The following is an 18,615-nucleotide window of genomic DNA, read 5'->3' on the forward strand; positions in this document are numbered from 1 at the left end:
CTTAGCAGAAGCTTTCATGCTGAAACAATGAAGCTTTTAGGTGCACAACAAAATTAAACTTTAGATATATTTTCTGAATGGAGGGACATACGGATGGATGGATGGATGGATGGATGGATGGATGGATTTAATATATTTTAAAATGTAATTAATTCCTGTGATGCAAAGCTGAATTTTTAACTGCCATTACTCTAGTCTTTACACAATGTTTCAGAATTAATTCTAATATTTTGATTTGGTGCTCAAGAAACATTTTGTATTATTGCCAATGTTAAAAACAGTTGTGATGGTTAGAATTTTTTTGGAAACCATAATACATAGTTTTTATTTTTTTTCAGGATTAATATGAAGTCAAAAGAGCAGTATTCAAAAAAAAAAAAAAAAAGAATTAACAATCAAATACTTAATCAATAAATGAATACATTTCACAAAAATAAAAATGTGTGCACTCAGTGTAAGTAGGTTTGCTGAAAAGAAAGTGTTTGCAAATATTTTTTACTTGTTTATTAGCTTTCTCAATGGTTGTTAACAGTTCCCAATGTTGATAATGACAGGATGTGTACTTCTTCTCACTGCTGCACAAAAGCTGCTGGGATGCTGCAATATGGTGGCATTTTTCCCCTACGCTCAGATCACCACAGCTTTGAGCAGCCATATCAGCTACAAAATAGATACTGATAATGTAACTACAGTATTCTATGTATTCTTTGCACATTAGAAGACATGAGCCAAGAGCTTGTTAATTGCTTTGGTTTTACAGTAGAAGCTTTCTTCTAATTTTGTGTGAAAATTAGCTGACACAGGCTGTGATATTATGAACACCTGCTGGTGAGAGGATGTTTGCAATTACAACCCTACAAAAACCTTCATAATAATATGCCCCCCCCCCAAAAAAAAGGAGTAAAATAAACAACACTCAAACACAATTTTCTCTGCTTGTCTCCTTGCCTCTGCAGCCCTGTAATAATATGTTACTGACTCTCAGCATTAAGATGATGAATATTGTTCTTACTCTCGGATTATCATCCAATAAGAAAGTGACTGGTGAGCTAATATTAGTCTGCACCGAGCGTTGGTTTACCCATGAGCAGGTTGCCTAGGAAACGTTACATAATTGGAGCATAGAAGATGCCCCCAGTTGATTGGGTGATGGAGACAAGGTGATGGATCTTCCTCGATGTGTTCTCTCCTCCATGTTCCATCTAGCCGCCTGAGAGGAAATGACCTCGTGACACCACATATAGTGGCTAGTGGTTTGATAGCTTTCTTGTGGCACAAAACAGCTTTTCCTTTCATGTCTTCAATTTGTCACTTAAAAGGAAAAGAAAGTCTGTGCATTTCTGCAATGATTTATAAGTTTACACTTAAAAACTGTTGACATTCTGTGATTTTTCATAGGTGCTGATCTTGGCAGACTGTTGGATCTTGAGACTCTGTATCAGGGCGTGGAACGCAGTATTAACCAGAGCCGACGAGCACGCAGACAGTCCCCCGAACGAGCCTACAACATTGAGGTTTTGCTGGGGGTGGACGACTCAGTGGTGCAGTTTCATGGACAGCAACATGTGGAGAAGTACCTCCTCACTCTTATGAACATCGTAAGTGTGCTCCAGCCACCCACGCTGACTGTTGTGTTTGGGTTACCCTGGAGAAAAATCATAGAACGATAGAAATTACTCTGTCAACAACGAAGCAATTCTACAGGAGTAAGACAGCATTATAATAAACAGCTGAGATAAAGCCAACTGGTGGTGAAGCATTAGAGACACCAGAAGTACTACTGTTTATAGCATCTGTATCCAATCCTGCAGTGTTTTTAGTGGGTCTGTCTGTCTGTCTGTCTGTCTGTCTGTCTGTCTGTCTGTTTTTAGATCTCTCTATCTATCTATCTATCTATCTATCTATCTATCTATCTATCTATCTATCTATCTATCTATCTATCTATCTATCTATCTATCTATCTATCTATCAATCTATCAATCTATCTATCTATCTATCTATCTATCTATCTATCTATCTATCTATCTATCTATCTATCTATCTATCTATCTATCTATCTGTCTGTCTGTCTGTCTGTCTGTCTGTCTGTCTGTCTGTCTGTCTATCTATCGTTGCAATCAAAAATGTTCAACCCCTTTGACCTGTAAGACATTTTGCTGCCAAGAACAAAATTGGATGAAAACAATTCAACAAAGGTATGAGTAAACTATTATAGAAAGTTTATTAATACACATTTGAGTGAATCTGAGAATGTAAAGTTCATGAAAAATCTAATTGGCTATAAACATTTGTGTTCAAAATTATTCAACCCCCATAAGTCAAATTTTGTCTTTTATTCTTTATAACCTCCAATATACACTGCCTGCAAGTTCTTAGAAGCTTCTGTTACCACTTCTACTGTAATCTTGGCCCATTCCTCGCTTGAAAAAGCTTTCAGATCACTGATAATTTTTCTGGTTTCCACGTTACCACTGCTTTCTTCAAATTCCACCAAATATTTTCAATGAGATTTAGATATGAAGACTGTGCAGGCCACTCAAGAACGTTCTACGACTGATCCCTGAAACAAGCATCAGTAGATTTGGATGTATAATTTGGAATGGGGCTGTCCTTTAGATGGAAAGTCCATTGATCATCAAGCTTCAGTCTCTGCACCGAAGGCAACACCATCTTTGCCAAAATGGCTTGATACTTCAAAGAACTCATGACGTCCTTCATACAGACTAGAATTTTACTTCCTGCAACAGCAAAGCACTCCCATAACAAGACTGGACCACATTCGTGTTTAACCATTGAGATGATGTTCTTCTGCTCATAAACTTTGCCTTTTTTCCACCAGTGTGGTCATATTACTCCATAAAACATTCTTCCTGAACTCCAAAGGTCTATCCAAATAAATGTTAGCGTATTCAAGATGGCCTTTTATGTGTTTGGTCAAGAGTGGCATTCTTCAAGATGTCAGAATTAAATTAATGCTTGTCTAGTGTTCTAATACTCTCCATTGAAATGTTTTTTCTTTCTTTCATAAGGTAATTGTTCAAGTCTTTGGCAGTAAATTAAGGGTTTTTCTCAGTTTCTCTGATCAAACATCTTATTCCCCTTAACGATATTGTGCTTTTTCTCTCTGGTGCTCCTCGTTTAGGGGTTACATTGGTTGTCTTCCCGGTCATAAGTGACCGGACACCTAAAAATTAAACTTCCTCCACCCCAGTAAAACCAATGCAATTTATTTTTCTTCAATAATATTTTTTCTTTTTAATTTTGTATTTTGAGATGATTTGATGGTATTTTTTTAATATTTATGCAATAATTATTGTCTATTTTTGCCATTTAAAATTATAAAATATATATTTTTTTAAACATTTTATTTAATTTTTTTTTTAATTGCAGTATTTTAGGTTAAAATAGAGACTAGGCCTTCAAAAAAATAAATAACTGAAGACAGATTAGCGCCCTCTTTTGGAATTATTTAAGAAATTATGCAACCATGGGTGTAATCCACTAGGATGGAGGGGCTTGTGAATTCCCAAGTCCACTTTTCAACACATTTAATATTTTTTTTTAGCTGGATTTGAATAAATATATAAAAATAATCAAATACTATTTTTATATTATTACTTTTTTTAGAAATGGCGATTTTTTTTTTTCTGTGAATTTGTGTTTTTGCAGATTTCCCATTCATTTCCTATGGCAAGTGGGAGTATTTTTTTTACAACCACTTAGCATGCTCGAATCATGCCCTCAATTTTTTTGTGTGTTTACATACCTAATGTTAGAAAATTCACCAAGTTTCATGTCATTCTGACGAAGATGTGATTTTTAAAAATTCTAAATGTGGTTCATAGATTAAATTTTTCATAGGTATGTGTGTGTATAAGTGTGCGTGTGTGTGCGTGTGTGTGAGTGGATGTGTCAGTATCACACTCCTGATGTTTTAGAGTGTCACCCCTTTACTGCTGTGTACTTTTTTTCAGCATTGTGGCCGATTTGTAGATTGTACACACAAATATTCAGAGAATTTTTGTATTTTTGCCGATTTCCCATTATTTTCCTATGGTCGGTCATTTATGACCGAAGACAATGAACGTTACTTTTTTTTTAATGACCAATTAGCATGCTCAAATCATGACCCCAATTTTTTTGTGTGTTTACATACCTAATGCTAAAGAAGTCACCAAGTTTCATATCATTCTGTTGAAGCTGGGATTTTTAAAATTTTAAAACAGAAAATGTTTCGGTCAGAAATGACCGAAGAGCACCAGAGGGTTAAAACCATCAATGGTTTTCTGGTACAACAAACTTTAAACGTTAAAATGAATCAGGCTGTCATATGAGTCTCTAGGAACATTTATTGTTTTGTAAATCTAATGTAATAAAACAATTTGTTCTCTATAGCTTTTGTGAAAGCTATTTTGATTTGTCCGCATTAGCTACTCAACTTTAGCACATGCATGAGCTAAATGTATGTATGTGTAACAGCACAAGCTGTTTCAGTTCTGTTATAGAGTTTCCAAAGGTCTAACTGTGTTTTAAAATAATTTTTTCCCCTATCATTGTCACGCCCTCACAATCATCTGTCACTTCCACGCCCACTCGTTCCCCATCACCATCATTCTGAACACCTGGGCACCATCACCAGCCAGCACTATATCAACCCGGCTCACCTTCACTCCCATTGTCTGGTCTCGTACCAATCCCTTTGGTGACTACCTGTCCTGCCTAGAAGCCTTCACCTGTACCCATCTTCGTCATCGTCATCGTCATCATCATCGTCATCATCATCATCATCATCATCATCATCATCATCATCATCATCATCATCATCATCATCATCATCATCCTCTTCACCTTCCTCGTTTTCACCATCATCGTCCTTCGTCTGAGTGTCACCATCCCTTTAATTATCACCTGTGTCTGAAACCTCCGATAATAAACCTTGCACTTGTACTAATCCCTCTGTGTCTGACAGAAGACCAGACCATATGCAGAGCTCTTCGGACACAGGCGGGGACTGCACTGCAGACCACTTCACCATGCTGGTTCACGCAGTACGGTCCTCACTGGTTCACGACACTCCCTCCACCGCTACCCATGCTAGCGTATCATCACCAGCACCACCAGCACCCGCTACTTCGTCAGCTGCCTGCGTAATTCCCAGGCCCGACCAGCGACCTACAGCGGCGCCGCAGAGGATTGCTGCAGGTTTCTCTTGCAATGTTCCCAGTATATGGAAGCAAATTCCCATCTGTTCCACAGCGAGAGAGGCCGCGTGGTGTTTATCATCTAATTTCTCTCAGGCCGAGCCCTTCAGTGGGCACAGTCGATATGGGAAACAAATGCCCCCGTCATCGGCTCCACCACAGCCTTCTGCACTCATCTAAAAGAGTAGCCTAGAAATCTAGACGCACCCTAGCGGCAGCAAATTTAATTTGCCCGCAAGTGTCGTCTAGGAACTCTCAATACCATTCTGAGCTGTGTCCCTTAAAATCTGGACGGCCCAATCACATCGTGTATAGAGTCGGCGGGCGGGGCAATAATGACGACGGCCGAGTTGCGTTTGCGTGCTTCTGTTGTCTAGTAAACACAGAAACTGGCGAACGGCAGTCTTTCGAATCAGCTCTGACCGGGACTCTGGAAGACTTGGAGTTAAGCTTTTCTCTGAGAAAAGAACAAAGAGCGGCACTGAAGTCATTCTTAAAAAGGGAAGATGTGTTCGTAGTTTAGCCGACCGGATACGGCGAATGTTTAATCAGTCAGCAAGCTCTGCTTCACCTTCGTTGCTCTGGTTGGTGTAGCGCTATCCTATCGCGTGCAGAGGGAGTTTGAAAGACAATTTTTATCCCGCCCCTCGGATTGAGCCCTGTCTATGGTGAGTTTCCAGACCAAACATCTTGATGTGGGTCTGGCTTGTCAGGCTACTAAAAGAGGTATTTGGTCAACAAACTGCCGAATTATCTGTCCATGATCAACTGTTTTCTATTCGCCAAGGCAAAGGAGAAACAACGAGTTCTTATGCACTGTGTATCCGCACGCTGGCCTGTATGAGCGGATGGAATGAATCAGCCCTCGTCACCGCCTTCCGCCACGGCCTCCTCGCTGAAATCAAGCAACTCATTGTGTTCTACGAGGACGCCATGGGCTTGGAAGCCCTCATCCAGAAAACCATCTGCGTGTCTTAACAGTTATCTGCCTGTGGCCTCTCCTCACCCACTGCCAATCCTCCGCCTGCTCAAACATCTGTCGCACATCCAGCACCTGAACCCATGCAGATTGACTTATACAATCTAACCACCACCGAATGCCAACACAGGATCTCACTACATCTGTGCCTGTATTGTGGGGGAGATGGACATGGCATGACGACCTGCCCTGTGCGACCTACACGGCCAGCGGTGAGTACCATCCAGTTACCTCCTTAAACGGCAAACCTTACTAAGACGGCAGTATTCGTTTGTAATTCCCAGTCATCTGTTGCAGCACAAGCCCTCATCGACTCCGGGTCGGCGGGAAACTTCATCAGTCAGCAAACCCTTGAAAAGCTAACCGCCCAACGTCAACGTTGTCCCGTTGACCTCAGAATCACCACCATTCAGGGAAAACCTGCCATTTCCATTTCCCCCCCACACTTACACTACACGTTGGTCATCTGCATGAGGAAACCATCACGTTCATGGTGCTGGAGGAGTCAACCGTGGACATCATCCTGGAGGAATGGAGACACTGGTTGGAGGGAGCAGAACACTCATTTGAAATCATCACCGACCATCGAAACCTTGAGTACCTTAGTGATGCCAAACAGCTGAATCATCGTCAGGCCCGCTGGGCCCTTTTCTTCACCAGATTCAATTTCAAGGTGGTTGTCAGCCTGATTCAGTGGGTGCTCCGCGAGCAGATCCAACAGGAGACCGCTCAGCAGCCTGCTCCGCCTGGAGGTCCAGAAGGGCACCTCTACGTCCCGCCTCGCCATCGCCTGCCCCTTCTGGACTTGGCTCATTCTTCACAGGCCTCTGGACACCCAGGCAGGAGAAGGACCCTCTCGCTCCTTCGACACCGCTACTGGTGGCCCGCCATGCCTCAAGACGTCTCCCGATTCGTCAAGGGATGTTCAGTCTGCGCCATTGCCAACACCCCTAGGAGACTCCCAGAGGGCAAGTTGGTCCCTCTTACGATCCCCGAGCGACCCTGGAGCCATCTGGGGGTTGACTTCATGACCGACCTACCACCATCCCAAGGTTTCACCTGTATCCTAGTCGTTGTTGACCGATTTTCAAAATCCTGCAAACTCATCCCCTTCAAAGGCTTACCTACCACGTTGGAAACCGCGGAGGCACTCTTCACCCAAGTCTTCCGACATTTTGGGCTTCCGAAAGACATTGTGTCCGACCGAGGACCTCAATTCATCTCTAGAGTGTGGACCGCCTTCTTCCGTCTCCTAGGGGTATCCGTCAACCTCTCGTCAGGTTACCATCCTCAGACCAATGGTCAGACTGAACGGGAAGATCCAGGAGATCGGGAAATTCCTGAGGGTATACTGCCACCAGAATCAGGAGAGCTGGAGCTTGTATCTGTCCTGGGCCGAATATGCCCAGAATTCGCTCCAGCAGTCCACCACAGGGCTCACCTCGTTCCAATGTGTCCTCGGCTACCAACCACCGCTCTTCCCCTGGATGGGTGAGCCCTCGGAGTTCCCAGCGGTGGATTACTTGTTCCACCAGAGCGAGAGGGTCTGGGACTCAGCGCACATGCAATCATTCTGAACACCTGGGCACCATCACCATCTACCACTATATCAACCCGGCTCACCTTCACTCCCGTTGTCTGGTCTCGCACCGATCCCTTCGTTGACTACCTGTCCTGCCTAGAAGCCTTCGCCTGTACCCATCTTCGTCTTCATCATCATCCTCCTCTTCGTCTTCACCTTCCTCGTCTTCACCATCATCGTCCTTCGTCTGAGTGTCACCATCCCTTTAAATATCACCTGTGTCTGAAACTTTGATAATAAACCTTTCACTTGCACTAATCCCTCTGTGTCCTTGTCTGTGTTTGACAATCATACAAATAAGTGACTTAAAAACAGCAGCATTGAATAGGGGTTGAATAATTACAACTGTATTACAAAAAAAATCATGTAACTCAAAAGCATTATATTATAGATTATCATTTTTAATTTGCCACTAAACTGTTATAATTTTTGATTCCACCCATCTGTCTGTTTGGTTTCCAAAATGTTGGAAGGTCAAGCAAACATTCAAAGTTTGTTTTGTCAGTTGATTAGATTTCAAAGGCACAATAGGTAATATTTTCCAAAATATCCACAAAAACACTAGAACAGTTATATATTTTGTTGACTTGTGTACTTACATTATCCCAAATTTTTCCAAGAATGTGTCTTGGACCGTGTCTGTACATCAAGCCGTGTTTTGCGCATGTCTCTTATTAGCAATCGCTCCATTGGCCTCGTTCCGCTCCAACGGCTTTCAGCCCAACCCTACTAGTAACATTAATAAATCATAAAACATCATTATATTAGGCCATCCATGACTATGATTTGTGCCCGAATCCCATTGGATTCTTTTCCACTGTTTATAGAGGTGATGACAGCAATTTTCGCGAAATCAAGGCGTCATCAAACTACCTTTGTTTTGAATAAGCCACCTCTAGCAGTGAAAATGACATATTGTGCCTTTAATTGTAGTTTAATGCTTATTCAGAATTTGAATTTTAATCTAAAAGATATTCTCAATAAAACTCCAATTAAAATCGTATATATATATATATATATATATATATATATATATATATATATATATATATATATATATATATAAATCGCATGTATATATATATATATATATATATATATATATATATATATATATATATATATATATATATATATATATATACAAGTGTGATGACCAAAAAGCACTGTTGTATAGATCTACTGCTTTCTAGTATAATAATATGGGGATTTTATCCACATAAATTAGCCAACTCAATAATTACAAAGATGTTTATTTTTCATTCCAGAAGTTGTTACATTTTTAGATTAATTGCAATTAAATTGTTTAACAGCTATAGTTTCTAAACTCCACTTTGGACTGTTTTGGAGCAGTTTTCCGACATTGAAGTAAATGGATATATGCAGTAGTTAAATCATACATTCCCAAAGATTTCATGTACTGTCAGGTCTCACTAGGGACACTTGTCTTTAGAGTAGATGTCTAGCTGACTTTATGCTGATTTCATTTTGTGTGATTTGTCTGTGTGATTGTCAAGCAAGAAGGATGTCAAGCTCAGGTACCGCTGGATGCTGTAAATCAGTGGTTTGCGCCATGTGTTCTGGGTGGCGGTAAGCCAAGGGAGAAAATATGCTCCAGGACAAAACAGCTCTCATCTGCCCCTTGATATGTGTCCTTTAATCTCCACAAATTAAACTTGCGCAGAGAGAGAGAGAGAGAGAGAGAGAGAGAGAGAGAGAGAGAGAGAGAGAGAGAGAGAGAGAGAGAGAGAGAGAGAGAGAGAGAGAGAGAGACCAGTAAGCCAGCAGTCAAAAAAAAAAAAAAAAAAATCAAGCCGGCCAGATATTATATCATCAGTAATAGTCATTGATGTGAGGTAAAATCAGACACATATTAGATCAGTTCTGCAGTCATTTTTCTACATCATGGATCACTCCATCTAAGATAAAATGTGATGGGATGAAAAAGGCTGGAGAAAAATGTATTATAACCTCACCATTTGTCTCTATATTGCATATTTTCTCCAGTTATCATGAGTCCCCGAACAATTTCTGCAGCTGTGCCGCTGCCATCTCCTTTTCTCTCCTCTCGTTCTCATCCTAGGGGGTGTTTCAAACGCTGCATTCTGAATAAATGACAGGAAAACAGATAAACAGAAATATATAAATAACATAGTCTCCTTTCTCTCCCACGCGTTGAGTTCTTGCTGCTTTCTTCTTGAAAGTTTACTTTGCTCACTTTTAGAATGCATGTCTCCCTCGCTCTCCGGGAGTCAAGGAGAGAAAAGAGAGAGACATAAAGCAAGTTTTCGCCCTTTTTTCCTCCAACTATTTTCCCCGACTTCCCCACTTTGCTGCTTCTCTTTTGGTGTTTGTTGCACATAAGAGCTGCGTGTGATGATAGTTTGTTGTTATGTTGCGTTGGATTTGTGTGTGCGTGTTGAGCGTGTGTGCGTAAATGTCACTACTCTGTTGCTGTGTTTGCTCAGAGAAAAATCCTCTTCAGTCTTTCATTCATGATCTCCTGGTCAGTGGTTGGTCTCTCTGAATGATCCAGCAGGAGGAGAGAGTGGGTGCCGTCTGTCTGTCTGCCTGAAAAGGGATCTGTCTACGGGACTGCACGTAGGCGGCAGGGTTGAGCGCCATTCACAACTGAATTCAGAATGCCTTTAGAATTTTGAAGTCTTTTAAATTCCTGAATTTGATTTGTACTTAAATAATAATAAAATAATGACTTCAAAATTTGAATATAGCTACAAGTGTAGTTTTAAAGATTAGTAGATTTCAGGAATCCATAATAACCCATGTTTGACAAGCCACCTATAGAAATGCATATTTAATGTATATTATATTTACATTAAAGAGTTAGTTCACCCAAAAATTTAAATTCTCTCATTAATGACTTACCCTAATGTCGTTCGACACCCGTAAGACCTCCGTTCATCTTCGGAACACAAATGAACATATTTTTGTTGAAATCCGATGGCTCAGAAAGGCCTCCATTGACACCAATGTCATTTCCTCTCTCAAGACCCATAAAGCCACTAAAGACGTCGTTACAAAGCCCATCTCACTACAGTGGCTCTACAATAATTTTATGAAGTGATGAGAATAGTTTTTGTGTGCAAAAAACACAAAACCAAATTGAAATAATGACTTATATAGTGATGGGCCGATTTCAAAACTAAGTTTAGAACGTTTATAAATCAGTGTATCGAATCATGATTTGGATCGCCAATGGCACATGATTTCAGCAGATTGGCAGTTTGACATGCAGTTCGAATCATGAATCGATACGCTGATTCATAACCGTTTGAAACTTTGTTTTGAATTCGGCCCATCACTATATAAGTCGTTATTTTGTGTTTTTGCGCACAAAAACTACTCGTCTCTTCATAAAATTATTGTAGAGCCACTGTAGTGAGATGGGCTTTGTAACAATGTCTTTAGTGGCTTTTATGGGTCTTGAGAGAGGAAATGACATTGGTGTCAATGAAGGGTTTTCTGAGCCATTAAAATTCATCAAAAATATCTTCATTTGTGTTCTGAAGATGAACGGAGGTCAACGGAGGGTGTCAAACGACATTATGGCAGGTAATTAATGAGATAATTTTCATTTTTGGGTGAACTAACCCTTTAATAGTTATGTTTAATTATATTTAATACACGAGGCCCTGTAAATTCAAATTCTAGCTGGATGGATGGATAGATAGATGATAGGGTGATACTTGTATAGTTGACACCTTTTAAATATAGCTTTCTATTTGTTTATTATGTTATCCTGCTTCATTTCTGATTCTGGTCTAAAGTTTTTGTGAATGTAGTTTTGCGTCTTTCTGAATTAATTCGATACGTTAATCTCTGTGTGGGAGTTGATGTATTCCTGAATGGGATTTTTGTTTTTTCTGGAGAACTGGTCCAATGACTCGCTCTGCCCTCAATTTATAGAACCGGGTGAAACAATTCTTTAAAACGCACTAAGATTGATTGGCTTCACTTCATAGGTCCATGGGAAATGATGAGGAATCGATGCGTCAGACAGGGATCAAAAGATCTGGAGGCCTTTTGACTTACGCCCACCCTTTCAATCCACCAATCAGCAATCCTTTACATTTATTCCACCCCTATAAGACTGGGACTTTCAGATTTAGTGTTGCAGTCAAGATAAAGGCCCAGTATGTAATGCAGAAGCTCTTTGTGGGAGGGTTTGTTGTTGTTAATACTCTTTTCTAGTTTTCAGTCTTGGAAAATCTCAGAACATGCTGTCCTGAGATTGCCTTTAGCGCAGAACTGAAAGTACCAGATCCAGAGACACAGCATCACAGCCACTCAACGGTGCCCACAGCGCAGCCGGTCTGTGTAATGGAGCTGAGACCTTTGTATGTAGCATTAATTGTGTGAATTGAAAGTCGACAATATTAATTGCTTCCCTCTATATTAGTCACTCCTCAGGAGTAAACAAGATATGCGGGCGGGCGGACCATTATGTAATCAGCTCTTCATAGACATGTTGTTCTGGCCCTCAAATGTCAGACAGGTAATAATGGTCCAAAATGTCAAGCGAAAATGGCAGAGATTCAGTAATGAGTCTGAGCAAATACTGTCCACCAGTGTACCCTCATATCTTTGAGCATTCCTGTACATTACAGAAGAATGAAAGGGAGATTGGGACACCGCCAGCCAAGAGCCTGATGGGATTTCTGTACTCATTCACTTTCCTCTCCTGGACTAAAACAGGACGATGATGATTCAGCATAATGTATATGTGGGAAGCGAGGTGAAATCACTGTTGTATGGGGAACAAAAGGCCTGTATGGGGGTGATTTGTCAAAATCGGTTTGCACTGGCAAGAAGTCTTCTATGTAGTTAATGTTGAGGCCTTTAAAATATGAGTGGAGTTATTAATGAATCTTATTATTATTTACTTTACTTCTTTAAGTGGGCATGACATGGAAATTACAAAAGTATTTTCTTCCCTATTGTGACGTATTTCTGAGTGAAACAAGAAAAAAAAAAAGAGTCTTGAACAGTTCATCAGGAATTGATTGTACTATTGTTTGCTGTTGCTGTGATCTCATGGGAGTGACAGGTTGTCCTGCCCTTATGCCAGTAAACGCATCACCAGAGATGAAAGTACCATAAAAATACTCCATACTGCATGTCTTATTTGGTATATTCCAGATCTAAGGGAAAAATGTATGATTTCACTGAAAATAAATCTGTCATGTTTGGTTCTTGAGATGCCAGAACCAGTGGTGTTTAATATAACTGATGATTTTGAGTGAACTATTCCTTTGACAATTTATTGTTAAACCCCACTCTATCTGTGTTAAGGAAACACTTTGGCACTTGAATTCTTTTATCAAGTTTCTTTTTACAGTTTGGCAGGGCCAGAAGATAAACAGGTCCGATAAGATAAAATTTGACCTCTTTTAAATGTCTCCTTTCACAATGGTTTAATCTATTTGATAAGGACATGCTGGTCATTATGGTAATCCCCCCCCCACCACCACCCCCCACCCCCTACTGACTACTGACTTGGCCAATGACCACACATCCACACATAGATCCCCCCCCTCTCTCCTCTAACTATATATCCTCCTTTCTGCACCCTCTGCTATTTTCTTCTCTCCCCCCTCCTTCCTCTAAAGCTGTGAAGCCACAATGCTAGCCCCTGCTGAATTATTAATGGGATACTAATGATTTTCTGACTTGCCGACCTCTAGGTCTCCATTAGTTACCTGTAGGCTGATGAAACCCAGTGCTCCTGAACAAGGCCAGCAACCAGGGCAGTACTAATGAGACCTACACTCTTGTGGTCATTAACATAGAGCGAGATAGGTGGGAAGAGGGGAATCTATAGGGGTTTTTTTTTCTGTAGGAGGCTGAGGACGAACCCTGGTGTTGCTAATGATTTGTGACTCTCATTTGTAAAGTAGGGTTCGGCATTGTACAACAGCATTTAAAAAAAAAATCTAACATTTTGATAATACAGTTTTTACGAGAATAAAGTCCTACTATTACTACTATTTAAATATAATGTTAATATTTTTACTATTATTACTTGAATCAACTTGATTTCAATAGTCCACTTCAGACATTCTGCTAACTATACGTAACTTTGCAACATTAGAGTCACAAGTCATTAACGTATTAGTATACTGTCTGCTTAATATCTGCTAATACTTTAATTTGATGGTCCCCAACAAACATTTTGGCTGTAACTCTACAAACACCTCAACTTTTTCTACTAACTCTAACTCTTACCTACTTATCAGTCTAATAATATTATATTGAGAGATAGTTTGTTAGTTTGATAGTTAGTTTGATAATTTTGCAATTGTAGTTGCAAAATATCTTTTAATTAGTGAAATGTCTAAAATTGACTATTAAAGTAAAGTGTAACCTAATAAAAAAACCTAAATGAGATTATGCACTGCCCTGCCCAACAAGTCTCTGTTTGGATTTAAATGGGCAAATGCTTAAGAGTTTATGATTGGATCATTATTAATTGTGTCTATATGATATGTTTGCCAACAGTTCTTTTAACCCTAATTGATGCAATACAAGTCAATACAAGATCTTGACCAAAAATGTACACACCTCTCGGTGGAAATAACATCACAACATTTATTTCCATCAAGAGATTGAAACATTTTTTGGTCAAGATATTGTATTGATAATGCAAGAGTCGAGCACGGCGTAAAGTCTACTCCAGCACACCCCAGACTTTCAATAAATTTAAGGACTGGAATCAGAGGTACCAATTCATGTGTGAAAATGATCCTTCATGCTCCCTCCCAGCCATTCTTTTGAATTGATGAATTTTGACATTGTCATCCTGACCTGGAATATGGGCATGATTTGTCTTTCTACATGGTTGTTTAAGAAATGAAATGCTACCAACTACATCAATTAGGGTTAAAAACTGTTAGGAACATACTAATCACTGCAATAATGATCAAATCATAGACTTAAGCATTTGCCTATTTAAATCCAAACAGCGACTTATTTGACATATTAGCTGTTTATAAGCTGTCATTCATTATAGTTGCTTTTGCTAAAAATACTGTTTTGGAGCAAAGCAAGTGTTTTCAATGAACTGAAAACATGCCAGTGGACATGCACTGCGAATGAATGTCAGTGCGGTATTTTACTTTCAGTTCAGAAATGGCGCCAGTTTGGGGGGGCGGGATTACTTGAATGGCGGGTTCATTAGTCAATTATTCTTAATGAAAAAACAACAAAACAGTACAATGACAAACTCACTTAAACAAGGTTTAACATCTCCCCAACTATCACAGGAAGCCTAAACTAGACATATTTTTGTGTTTTGGTTTGGAACTTGGAACCAAAAGATCAAAATGTACAGCAGCAAATAACCTACAGTCACACTACACCACATTAGGCATTATATACAGTTTGCAGAGTAAATTGAAGTTTTCTGCTTGATGCTGAAGTTTTTCATGCATCATGACTATACTGTTGCTTAACACATGGCACTAGCAACACCAGTGCCATGGGTTTAAGCCAGCCAATGCATGTACTGCTGAAATTTGTAGCGTGATTGCATTGAAAGTTGCTTTTGTTTGGATTAAAAACATCTACCAAAAATGCGTAAATGCAAATGGCATCGCAGAATGCTCTATTTATACACTGCTACTCTCACATAGTACAGTAAATACTACAGTATATGTTATAATTTTCAGCCCTAGCATATACTGAAATAATATGAGCGAAAAAAACTTTTACTGCCAGCCATGTATTTACTTTTCTTTGAAGTGAATTCTGGAAACAAGGCAGCAGCCATATCCCACCATGCACTGCTTCTCCTAATGCAGAGTCCTGAGGTGTTGCACACTGTGTTCCGTATGAAAGTCGTGCCTCAGTTTAACGATCATTAACGTTCGGAACACTGGAGTCATGGTCACCTGGCCTCTGTATTAACATAGTTACTAAGGCAACCAAGCCTAAGAGCTGCTCACTTTAGAATTTCTGAAGAAATCTTGGCGAACTCTACGGAAAAGGACTATACGCTAGTTTGAAAGATAAGCTTTTGGCAGCTGCAGACACATATACTGATTTGAAACTGAAGGGGTAGAGATGATGGATTTAGAAAAGTTGTGAATTGTAAAAACAAAGTCTGCAGAAACATAACGAAACACTGACAAACAGACAGCACAACCAAAACATATTCCGACAGTCAAAAGGAATGACAGCAAAGAAGAGGGAATGCCAGGAATACAGAGAGAGAGAGAGAGAGAGAGAGAGAGAGAGAGAGAGAGAGAGAGAGAGAGAGAGAGAGAGAGAGAGAGACAGGGCTCCACCCCATTCTGAAGTTTGCCGGTTGCTTGGCAATATAAAAGAACAGGTGAGTCAGTGCAGCGACACATCGGTTTTGAAAAGCATGTTGTATAATCCTTTTCCTTCTTCCTTGCCGCCCTCTTTTAAGCCCCTTTCTTCTTGTCTGTCTTCGTCTCTAATTCTTGCTCCCCCTCCCGCAGTCTGTCCATCAGAAATCTCATTATTGTTGGCTGTGTATACATCTCAGTGTCTCATTAGCAGGCTTCCAGAGCGGCAGAGGACACAATGTCTGAACTTCTGTACCAATTTGTCTGCCTCTGTCTCCCTCTCTGTCTGGGAACCGCGTTTCCCACAGTGCATTAGGCCCATCCTTCAACAAACTGAATAAGTAAAGATGGCCGAGGCGTGGGGTGAGAAGTCAAACTGCAGAATCATGGGAAATAAATAAATGCTTTGATGTCTCTGTGGGGACCAAATGACCCTCAAAATTTGGTAAAATCTGAAAAAACATGCTAAAAATTACCTGGCCTGAGATAGTTTGCTGGCCCCCCGAAACCCCTCGAAAACCAGCAAATCACACTATTCTGGAGTTATGTTTTAAGTTGAAACATATATTAGCTTCATAGAGAATAAATGTATTTTATCAAATGTACAAAAGCATTACAACGTTTTTGTTTGTTGTTACAACTCTTGTAGCCTGTGAAGTGTTTGAAAGAAGTCTCTAATGCTCTCCAAGGCTGCACTCATTTGACCGAAAATGCAGTAGAAAAAAAGAGATTAATATATAGTATTTGATTCCTGCAATGGCACAGCTGAATTTTAGCAGCCATTAATCTTGTCTTTAGTGTGACATGATAATTCAGAAATATAATTTGCTAATAACATCTTAGGTTATGCATGTAACCATGGTTCCCTGAGAAGTGGAATGAGTCACTGCGGACACTTTGGGGAATGTCGTCTAGGGTTCGCAGTGCAAGCTCCCATTCAAAAGGGAATCAGAGAAATTATTATTTTAGCTATGTATAGTGAGACTTTTTAATTTCACAATATCAGCATGTCTCAGTATTAAGCTCTTAATGTTCGACCTAACACTGCTTTTCTCTCTTCACAGGTTAACGAGATCTATCATGACCATTCTCTTGGGGCACGGATAAATGTGGTGCTAGTTCGGATTGTTTTGGTGGATGCCAAAAAAGTAAGAACCATTTTGTGTTAATCATGAATCTAATGACATGATGCATCAGATTTCAGATGAAAAGTTAGTCAGCGTGAAATTACAATTTGCCCTATTATTGCACACTTCTGGTTTTATTTTACATGTTTTCATCATGGTTTGATTCAGTATACATTTTATCTACATTTAAAAACAAAACTTTCTTTAGTTTAATGGTTCAGAGACAAATATTAGCTAACAATTAGTTTTTTAATGTTTTAATATTTTAATTTAATGTTTTTATGTTTAATCATTTGAAGTGATTGGCAAACTTTATTTTCTATTTAGTTTGGTGTCGCTAGTAGTGGAGAAATTACACACTTCTCTTTAATAGCTGGTGTTTTGTCTGAGACTGATTTCATGTTCTTACTCTTATTTTCACTCTGATAGAGCACAGATGTAACCTAAAACATAGTTTTATCCCCAAATGATCCTTTTCGCTGTCTGTAGCCATTTAGCACCTTCACAGTTCTGTATAATGACAGTTTGACATATTGCATCAGCACGAAACATGTATAGACACACACACACACACACACTCCGTTTCTCTCTCTTCCACCCTCTGTCTCACACTCACACCTACACAAACACATAAACACACTTCTAGCTTAGCTTACATGCACATCTTTTTCCCACCCCCTTCTGCTGGGTGCTCACCAAGGCCTAGGGCATGTTATTCCACCGGACTGAGCAAACGGGAACTAAAAGCATAGCATTCCCATGGGAGTCTTTTCAAAGTCGCACGCCTTCACAGTTCAACACCAAAGCACACAGAGTACTGATGTTATGCAATTGCCTTCCTAATACCCACCCCACCCCACCCCCCATCCCAACACATAAACACGCACTCACCAGCACCTACCCTATGGGACAGAGCAAAGGATTCTGGGAAGAAGAATCAAGAATGCCAGATAAACAATCAATGATGACCCTGCCTCATTCATAAACACAGCTCCATAAAATGCTGCTCTTCCTGTAACTGGAGATCAAAGAGAGGCTGATCTCAGATCAGGGAGACAGTCTCAGATGTGTTTGCCCTGATAGTGACCACAGTTCAAGGCTCAGCTTTCATCTGACACCGTTCCTCAAAAAGAACATCCCAGTAAAATATCTCTTTAATATCTCACCTACACAGAAATTGAATTAAATAAATAGCAATAGTGTGCATTACATATGCATACGTGGTGGAGAGTTTCTGTATTTTACATTGTTATTCCAGTAGGTTGAGATGAGTGACATTAAATTATTAATTTAAAGTGATTCATCAGGAAGAAAACAAGTGACTGCCTCAATGACCGAGTCATGAATATTTGGTTTGTTCATAAATATTGATCAATTCATTCAGGAGCAAAGCAGT

At 39.8% G+C, this 18,615-nt stretch overlaps 1 protein-coding gene and 1 long non-coding RNA gene across 5 annotated transcripts in view; one reads left to right on the plus strand and one right to left on the minus strand.

Annotated features, from left to right (window-relative positions):
* LOC137092772 (A disintegrin and metalloproteinase with thrombospondin motifs 2-like) overlaps window positions 1-18,615 on the plus strand; it is a 262,031-nt gene that overhangs the window by 209,682 nt on the left and 33,734 nt on the right. For all 3 annotated transcript variants that reach the window (XM_067457208.1, XM_067457210.1, XM_067457211.1), the window contains 2 exons: window positions 1,399-1,598; window positions 17,157-17,240. In XM_067457208.1, coding sequence (XP_067313309.1) covers window positions 1,399-1,598; window positions 17,157-17,240 — 284 coding nt within the window. The remainder of the gene's footprint in view (window positions 1-1,398; window positions 1,599-17,156; window positions 17,241-18,615) is intronic.
* On the minus strand, window positions 1,514-18,055 carry LOC137092773 (uncharacterized). Of its 2 annotated transcripts, XR_010908338.1 has the most exons (5): window positions 17,876-18,052; window positions 9,739-9,867; window positions 9,305-9,437; window positions 8,362-8,488; window positions 1,514-1,645 (listed from the first exon to the last, which is right to left on the minus strand). It is a non-coding gene; the product is annotated as an uncharacterized lncRNA (long non-coding RNA). The 2 variants fall into 2 exon arrangements; XR_010908339.1 differs by lacking the exon at window positions 9,305-9,437 and having other exon boundaries at window positions 8,362-8,491; window positions 17,876-18,055.

This window comes from Pseudorasbora parva, chromosome 11 (assembly GCF_024679245.1).
Source record: "Pseudorasbora parva isolate DD20220531a chromosome 11, ASM2467924v1, whole genome shotgun sequence".
In the NCBI taxonomy this organism is placed as follows: Eukaryota; Metazoa; Chordata; class Actinopteri; order Cypriniformes; family Gobionidae; genus Pseudorasbora; species Pseudorasbora parva.